The sequence below is a fragment of the Pteropus vampyrus genome, unplaced genomic scaffold (genome assembly GCF_000151845.1).
Source record: "Pteropus vampyrus isolate Shadow unplaced genomic scaffold, Pvam_2.0 Scaffold255, whole genome shotgun sequence".
NCBI lineage: Eukaryota > Metazoa > Chordata > Mammalia > Chiroptera > Pteropodidae > Pteropus > Pteropus vampyrus.
In genome coordinates, this window is record NW_011889036.1 from 637,407 (window position 1) to 645,981 (window position 8,575).

General features: G+C 47.4%; 1 protein-coding gene across 3 annotated transcripts in view; it reads right to left on the reverse strand.

Annotated features, from left to right (window-relative positions):
• LOC105301930 (zinc finger protein 14-like) overlaps window positions 1-4,747 on the reverse strand; it is a 40,812-nt gene extending 36,065 nt beyond the window's left edge. For all 3 annotated transcript variants that reach the window (XM_023520269.1, XM_023520268.1, XM_023520270.1), the window contains exon 1: window positions 4,605-4,747. In XM_023520269.1, coding sequence (XP_023376037.1) covers window positions 4,605-4,607 — 3 coding nt within the window. In that variant the 5' untranslated portion in view covers window positions 4,608-4,747. The remainder of the gene's footprint in view (window positions 1-4,604) is intronic.
• Between the last annotated feature and the right edge of the window lie 3,828 nt (window positions 4,748-8,575).

Below are 8,575 nucleotides of genomic sequence, written 5' to 3' on the forward strand. Positions count from 1 at the left end.
TTTGTTTTATTTTTTTCCCTATTGGTCATTGGATATACTTTGGGGAAGGAGTTGCCTCTCTAACCTGATATATGTATCTGAGAGCCTCCAATCAGTGCCATTAGGGTTAGGAGCCTGCCCACGATAGCTGGTTCCTTTATAGAGTTTAAGGACCTAAGCTGAAGTCAGGTTTCAATTTGCTGTGCCACAGCGAGGCCATGGGTGCTGTCCCCTTGACTCCGAGGGTCAGGATCTGTGCTGTAGTAGTGGCAGCGGCAGCAGCAGCAGCAGCAGAGGCACATAAGGGTCTTGGGGAGACCTCCGGCGTTAGGGTGTGGACTCAGCCCGCCACCTGTTGGCTGCCTTTCCCCATCTTCTTTCTCACTTTCTCTTAAACTACTGCTCTTTCAGGGGTGACCTGCAGATGGGCCCACCTCTTGCACAGGGTGTAGTCTCCCTTTTTCATTCCCATCCCCCGGGCGACCTCAGAGTCAACCCAGCCTCTGTCTCAACTTAACACTCTCACACACCCACAAATCCCATCAAAGACATCCACCCAGGACCACGTGCAGGAGGGCCCCGCCCCACACGCCTGCGCCCAAAGGCCTAGGAATTCTCGAAACTGCGCGCTCTGGCCGGCTGCACACAGAACTGAGGTTCAGCGGGGTCAGCGCTGCCACACGAGGCAGCACAGCTCACAGCCCCAGCTCCCCAGGACCCAGCAGCCCACAGTGCGGCCACCACCAGGCAGCAGAGCAGGCGAGCAGGTCAGAGGGAGAAGACAGACCCACAGGGTGGTCACGTTGGGACATGTTGCTCATGGCACCAAGTATTGTGGTCACCTGCAGAGGAGTGGTTCCTATGCTGAGACTGACGGTGGCACACACACATCTAGTATAAGAAAAGGTTATGTATGTATGACTTACATAATTGAGATATCTGGGGCATAGGGCTGGCCTCTCAAGTAGCTCTAAAATGGCTTTAGAGAATTAAAAAAATAAAAGAACTGGGTTTTATTTGTGATTACATGGTGTTAGAGAAAAAATATTCAGTGCCACCTGTCAAAGATGGTAAGGAAGATTTTATTCAGAACCACTGTGACGGGACTTCACGGAGGGGAAAAATGGGATTGGGCCCCACTCCCAGCACAGCAAGGGCAAGTGGGGATCACGGCCAGAGAGCAGGGTGGGCGTCAGTGGATGGAAAATCACTGAGAGAAAATCAGGATTAGGGGTTCCTGCTAAACCGACCGACAGGATTCCGACTGCAGACAGGCCAGGGTGCTCAGACGTCACCTGATGGTGCAGGAAACGGAACTGACCAGATATGGAGGGGATCAGATAGGAGGGGGTTCTGGTTCACGTGACTCCAGGGTTCCTGCTGAAACTGGATTTCACAAGGACGCGATAGGCCTGGGAGAAGTTTCGGGAGCCTGAGTAAAGTTGTTCATACGAAGAATGCTTGTATTAGTCTAATATCAGTCTACAGTTGAAGAAATTTAGGAATAAAAAGGCTGGATAACTTGCCCAAGATCAAACAATAATGGCAAGAGTTCAGGGCAAGAGTTCTGTTCACAGACGGGGCCTGTGCGGTTGGAACTTGAAGCCAGCGCAGAGGAGGGCGCCCCGACTTTCCCCTCAGCTTGTCCCTCAGCCTGTCCCGGGTGGAGGCAGGGAAGGGGGAGGGGGCTTAAGCTGCAGCAAATACCAAGCGATGCGGAGTCTGACTGCTCATTGCAGAGACAAACATGGGCAAGAAAAGCAGGCATTTGCAATCACTTGTTTTTATATAAAGAAACGCTAAGGAAGTTCAATAAATGATCAAAACTGTGTACTTGGGGGTGGCTGGACTAACAGCACTGGAGGGGCCAAGATATGTGGGCAGTGAGTCTTCTTAAGTCAGATTTTTCTATCTTCTACACTTATTGAAAATAAACACAAAAATTTACATATACCATGTTTTACTATCTACTAGTCTTTCTTGAATTTTAACTTTTGCACATAGGAAACCATTCTAAGACTTAATTCCTTTAAACACTAACAGCTACAAAAGTATAAATCATACAAAATTAAATTTTTCAAATCTCTTGTTAACTAAGGGACAAACTGCATGCCAAGTTGTCCTTCCCCTATATCTCAGAGTGGGGAGTAGTTTCAGAAATAAGTCGCATATTATGACGCAATAGGCATTTGGGTTTAGTCCCTTAAAAATAGCAGGATTTTAAAGATCTACACAAGCTTTGTTCAGTTTTCCTCACATCAGTTAAAATAGGAATTGGATTATTTTAGACTTTTAAATTTCAGTGTTCTCCAAGGACACCCATATACATACTGGTGTAAAAATGAAAAGTGGACTCAAGAGCTTAAACACATTTATCTTACATCCCGAGGTTATCTTGACTAAAAGGAAGAAAAATTGTATTTACTACAACAGTTTCTTTGCCTTAATGCCATCACATTTCTCAACCAACTTACATTTTTAAGCTCAAGAAGCTAAATATGTTATTTCTCACACAGGGAATTAAATGACGTGCTCAGGGAACTAGAGGCAAAGGGCTGCACTGTTACGTCGGTAAAGGATCCACAGGAAACACAAGTACTGGAACCAGCTCAGATGAGCAGCACGCTTCCCAGGGGACAGAGAGAAAGCCATTTTCCATAGGTTCCACATTCCAAACTCTCCAGCTGAGAGAGAACCCCTGCAGTGGGTCAGTCCCTGGGGAAGCGGGGCAGGAACACCTGAGCAGCCCCAGGAATGAACTCTGGGCCCTCCACATCCCCCTCCCTTCTCCTGTAAGCATGGAAGCATCCCTTCCCCCAGACTTGTCTCACAGTGAGGAGAGTCTCAGCGGGATGCAGCTTAGGGTTCTGACCCAAATGAATTCCCAGTTCACAAACCCTAACCCAGGACACATACTCCAGACTTTCACAGACTTTCTCCATGTGCACAAATTACACTCTGAGAGCATCTATGCTGTGTATGCAAAACTCTTACCTGTGTCTACAAACAAGCCCAGGGGAACCACAAAAAAAATCTCAGAAGCTGTGTTAACACCCCTCCCCCAGATGCAGCTGTGCCCCCAGCTTTCCAGGGCTGTGGCTTCTCTCAGTGTAAAGCCTCCTCCATGGTGAATGTGAACAGGAAGGACACCTGCAGAGGGAGGCTCCCCAGGGAGAACCACTGGGCCTTCTACTGCTTCCTTTTGCAGGTCAAGCGGGCCTTAGCTTGGGTCACTGACCACAGGACTCTGACTAGTCACATTGTTTTGGACCACGTGGATATTTTAAATGACTCAAACCCGGCGTCAAGGAACCCAGCAAATTCATACAACACCAACATCTATGTGTAGAAGAATTAAGAAAACTGTAAGTCATCTTTCTAGTTCAATAAGAAAAACTACATTTTATTACTTTCAGAAAATAATGATATTATTATATCCATGGCAGGAAAACAATTTTAAAATAATTAAGCATACTTGAACACTTCTGATGTTCAAGTCTAAGCCTTGGAATTCCATTTGAAATCACCCCTCCTACCCCCAAAGTAAAAATGAAGAGGAGACCTGAGAATATTACTATTCCTGCTCGGGGGAGGAAAATAAGAAACAAGAAATTTTAGCACATGCAATGTAATACTGTACTATTTAATTTTTTCCTGATATTTATCTCATGCCTCTTTGGAAATATTTATACTGCCTTTGAAGATCTATTGATCAAATACATTTCACATTTATTGAAAAATGGAGACCAAAAAAACAAGTAAATAAATCTTTTCAAGGTGACAAACCCAGGGAGAAGCAGCGCTGACACCCAGAAAAGTATCAAAGAGGAGCCTCCACGCAAAGGACTTCCCATAGGACGTCTGTGCCCGGGGAAGGTCCTGGGGGAGAGGAACAGGGATTTCATGAAAGTATTTCAGGTGGTTATTCTCGGCTTTCCTCTACCGTAAAACAACTACACACAAAATAGAAATCTTTAAAATGAGCCATCCATTGAATGTGGGAAAATGATAATTAACAGACTAAATCTGTTAGAAATACACGCGGGAAGAGAAACGGCTGATGATTCTGTGGATCGGAGACCGCAAAGTGGCATTTGAGAATGCAAGCAGAAATCTGAAAATTGATGGATTTCTCGCCAGTCCCAGGAAAAGCTAGCTGCGGGGACAGGTCGTGGATTTGAGACCCTGATTTTCACATTTCGAACTGAGGAGTAAACAAGTCCCACTGAAGACAAAGGAGGGACTGGGGACCCCACAAACCATAGCTCCTCCCACGCACCAACTCCACAGAACGAGTCACAATTATCGTCCGATGACCCAACTCCTTGGTCACCGCACCATCTGGGGAGACGCGGGGCTGTGGGCGCAGAGCTGCCCAGTGAGTCTCAGGTAACGGGACCGAAGTCGTCGCGCGCAGTGACGGGACAAGACACCCAGGGTCTTAACTGCCGGCCCAGCCCCCACGCCGTGCGGCAGAGGGGACTAAGGTCCCAGCGAAGCCCCCGGGGGAATCAGGTCCGCAGACTCCTACTTGGCCGCGGGGAGGCCGGTCCGCCACAGCCGGTTCCAACCGGTTCCAACCATCCCTTGTCCTTCTCTTGGGACACCCTGCACCGCACACTCACCATTTCCCAGTTTATAGGGTCCCCTGGCCAAATCCCTGGGGCTCCCGTGGCGGTTGCAAGTCACAATGGCATTGATGCTGCCGCAGAGACACCTAGGGATATCATGCGCAGCTGAGACACAAACTCCAACGCAGCAAGAACTGTCCACGCGGTTTGCGGAGCATCCCCGCCCTTCTGCGCCTCTGATTGGACAGTTCGCAATGACCCGCCTCCATTCTTTCTGAGCGACAACCAGGGTAGGAAGGCAGATGGCTTAACAGAACAAGCTTCCATTGGTGGGTAGACCTTGCACCCTCAAAGGATATATGCTTTTAAACAAAACTTGTTCATGGTCCTAGAGGGACAATGGTGTCTTCCTGCCCCTCTTGCTGAACGCGGCCATCACATTTCTCAACCAACTTACATTTTTAAGCTCAAGAAGCTAAATATGTTATTTCTCACACAGGGAATTAAATGACGTGCTCAGGGAACTAGAGGCAAAGGGCTGCACTGTTACGTCGGTAAAGGATCCACAGGAAACACAAGTACTGGAACCAGCTCAGATGAGCAGCACGCTTCCCAGGGGACAGAGAGAAAGCCATTTTCCATAGGTTCCACATTCCAAACTCTCCAGCTGAGAGAGAACCCCTGCAGTGGGTCAGTCCCTGGGGAAGCGGGGCAGGAACACCTGAGCAGCCCCAGGAATGAACTCTGGGCCCTCCACATCCCCCTCCCTTCTCCTGTAAGCATGGAAGCATCCCTTCCCCCAGACTTGTCTCACAGTGAGGAGAGTCTCAGCGGGATGCAGCTTAGGGTTCTGACCCAAATGAATTCCCAGTTCACAAACCCTAACCCAGGACACATACTCCAGACTTTCACAGACTTTCTCCATGTGCACAAATTACACTCTGAGAGCATCTATGCTGTGTATGCAAAACTCTTACCTGTGTCTACAAACAAGCCCAGGGGAACCACAAAAAAAATCTCAGAAGCTGTGTTAACACCCCTCCCCCAGATGCAGCTGTGCCCCCAGCTTTCCAGGGCTGTGGCTTCTCTCAGTGTAAAGCCTCCTCCATGGTGAATGTGAACAGGAAGGACACCTGCAGAGGGAGGCTCCCCAGGGAGAACCACTGGGCCTTCTACTGCTTCCTTTTGCAGGTCAAGCGGGCCTTAGCTTGGGTCACTGACCACAGGACTCTGACTAGTCACATTGTTTTGGACCACGTGGATATTTTAAATGACTCAAACCCGGCGTCAAGGAACCCAGCAAATTCATACAACACCAACATCTATGTGTAGAAGAATTAAGAAAACTGTAAGTCATCTTTCTAGTTCAATAAGAAAAACTACATTTTATTACTTTCAGAAAATAATGATATTATTATATCCATGGCAGGAAAACAATTTTAAAATAATTAAGCATACTTGAACACTTCTGATGTTCAAGTCTAAGCCTTGGAATTCCATTTGAAATCACCCCTCCTACCCCCAAAGTAAAAATGAAGAGGAGACCTGAGAATATTACTATTCCTGCTCGGGGGAGGAAAATAAGAAACAAGAAATTTTAGCACATGCAATGTAATACTGTACTATTTAATTTTTTCCTGATATTTATCTCATGCCTCTTTGGAAATATTTATACTGCCTTTGAAGATCTATTGATCAAATACATTTCACATTTATTGAAAAATGGAGACCAAAAAAACAAGTAAATAAATCTTTTCAAGGTGACAAACCCAGGGAGAAGCAGCGCTGACACCCAGAAAAGTATCAAAGAGGAGCCTCCACGCAAAGGACTTCCCATAGGACGTCTGTGCCCGGGGAAGGTCCTGGGGGAGAGGAACAGGGATTTCATGAAAGTATTTCAGGTGGTTATTCTCGGCTTTCCTCTACCGTAAAACAACTACACACAAAATAGAAATCTTTAAAATGAGCCATCCATTGAATGTGGGAAAATGATAATTAACAGACTAAATCTGTTAGAAATACACGCGGGAAGAGAAACGGCTGATGATTCTGTGAATCGGAGACCGCAAAGTGGCATTTGAGAATGCAAGCAGAAATCTGAAAATTGATGGATTTCTCGCCAGTCCCAGGAAAAGCTAGCTGCGGGGACAGGTCGTGGATTTGAGACCCTGATTTTCACATTTCGAACTGAGGAGTAAACAAGTCCCACTGAAGACAAAGGAGGGACTGGGGACCCCACAAACCATAGCTCCTCCCACGCACCAACTCCACAGAACGAGTCACAATTATCGTCCGATGACCCAACTCCTTGGTCACCGCACCATCTGGGGAGACGCGGGGCTGTGGGCGCAGAGCTGCCCAGTGAGTCTCAGGTAACGGGACCGAAGTCGTCGCGCGCAGTGACGGGACAAGACACCCAGGGTCTTAACTGCCGGCCCAGCCCCCACGCCGTGCGGCAGAGGGGACTAAGGTCCCAGCGAAGCCCCCGGGGGAATCAGGTCCGCAGACTCCTACTTGGCCGCGGGGAGGCCGGTCCGCCACAGCCGGTTCCAACCGGTTCCAACCATCCCTTGTCCTTCTCTTGGGACACCCTGCACCGCACACTCACCATTTCCCAGTTTATAGGGTCCCCTGGCCAAATCCCTGGGGCTCCCGTGGCGGTTGCAAGTCACAATGGCATTGATGCTGCCGCAGAGACACCTAGGGATATCATGCGCAGCTGAGACACAAACTCCAACGCAGCAAGAACTGTCCACGCGGTTTGCGGAGCATCCCCGCCCTTCTGCGCCTCTGATTGGACAGTTCGCAATGACCCGCCTCCATTCTTTCTGAGCGACAACCAGGGTAGGAAGGCAGATGGCTTAACAGAACAAGCTTCCATTGGTGGGTAGACCTTGCACCCTCAAAGGATATATGCTTTTAAACAAAACTTGTTCATGGTCCTAGAGGGACAATGGTGTCTTCCTGCCCCTCTTGCTGAACGCGGGACACAGGTGTGAGAAGGGGATTTCAGTCAGTTTCCAAATAGAGCGATGCCCTTGTCCTGAGCAAGAGGGGCACCCAGGCCAGACCAGACTGGGACCAGGGGATCTGAGGTCTTCCCCGGGTCAAGGGCTGGCACAGGCTGGCACAGGCTGTGAGGACACTCATGGAACTGTGACCCTTGTTTACAAGCCCATTGAAAAACGACCTCACCATGTGTAATACAGAATTTGGCTCCATTTTGAAATTTGCTGACAGCGTTGAAGCTTCCACACATCCTTTCCCCACCTTCCAGCTCGTTTCCAGCTCGTGGTGATTCTGAATAACACAATTAGCCTTCATGTACAAGATTTTATTTTGACATATATTTTTCTTTCTTTGGGCATATACCCAGGAGAGAATTGCTGGGTCCTCTGATAATTCTAGGTTTAATGTGTGAAGAACTGCCAGACTGTTAAGTGACCGCAGCATCATTGCATGGGGGTGGGGTCCCGATTTCTCCGTATCCTCCACAACACCAGTTATTATTTCACTTTTTGATCCCAGCCATCTTTGTGGTTGTGACCTGGTATCTCACTGGGGTTTTGACGTGGATTTCCTCCATGACTAATGATTTCTAGCATCTTTTCGTGTGTTCTTCTTGCCCATTTGAACATCTTCCTTGGAAAAAAATGTCTTTTTACATCTTTTGACACTTTAAAATTGGGTTATTTGATTTTTTTATTATTGAGTTGTAAGAGTTCTTTAGATTTTTTTTTATAGAAATCCCTTATCAGATATGACTTGCAAAATTTTCTTTCATTCTTTGGTTTGTGTTTTCTCTTGCTTTTAACATTTTTAGTGTTAATTGTGGTAATATACACATACTATTCCATTTACATCTTAAGTGTACATACAGTTCAATAATGAGAAGTACAATGACATTGGGAAACCTATCTCAGAACTGTTTTCGTCTTTGAAAGCTGTATATCTTTACACATTAAACAACCTCTCCCATTCCCCTCTGCCCCCAGCCCTGACAACCAGCCTACCTTCTGTATCAA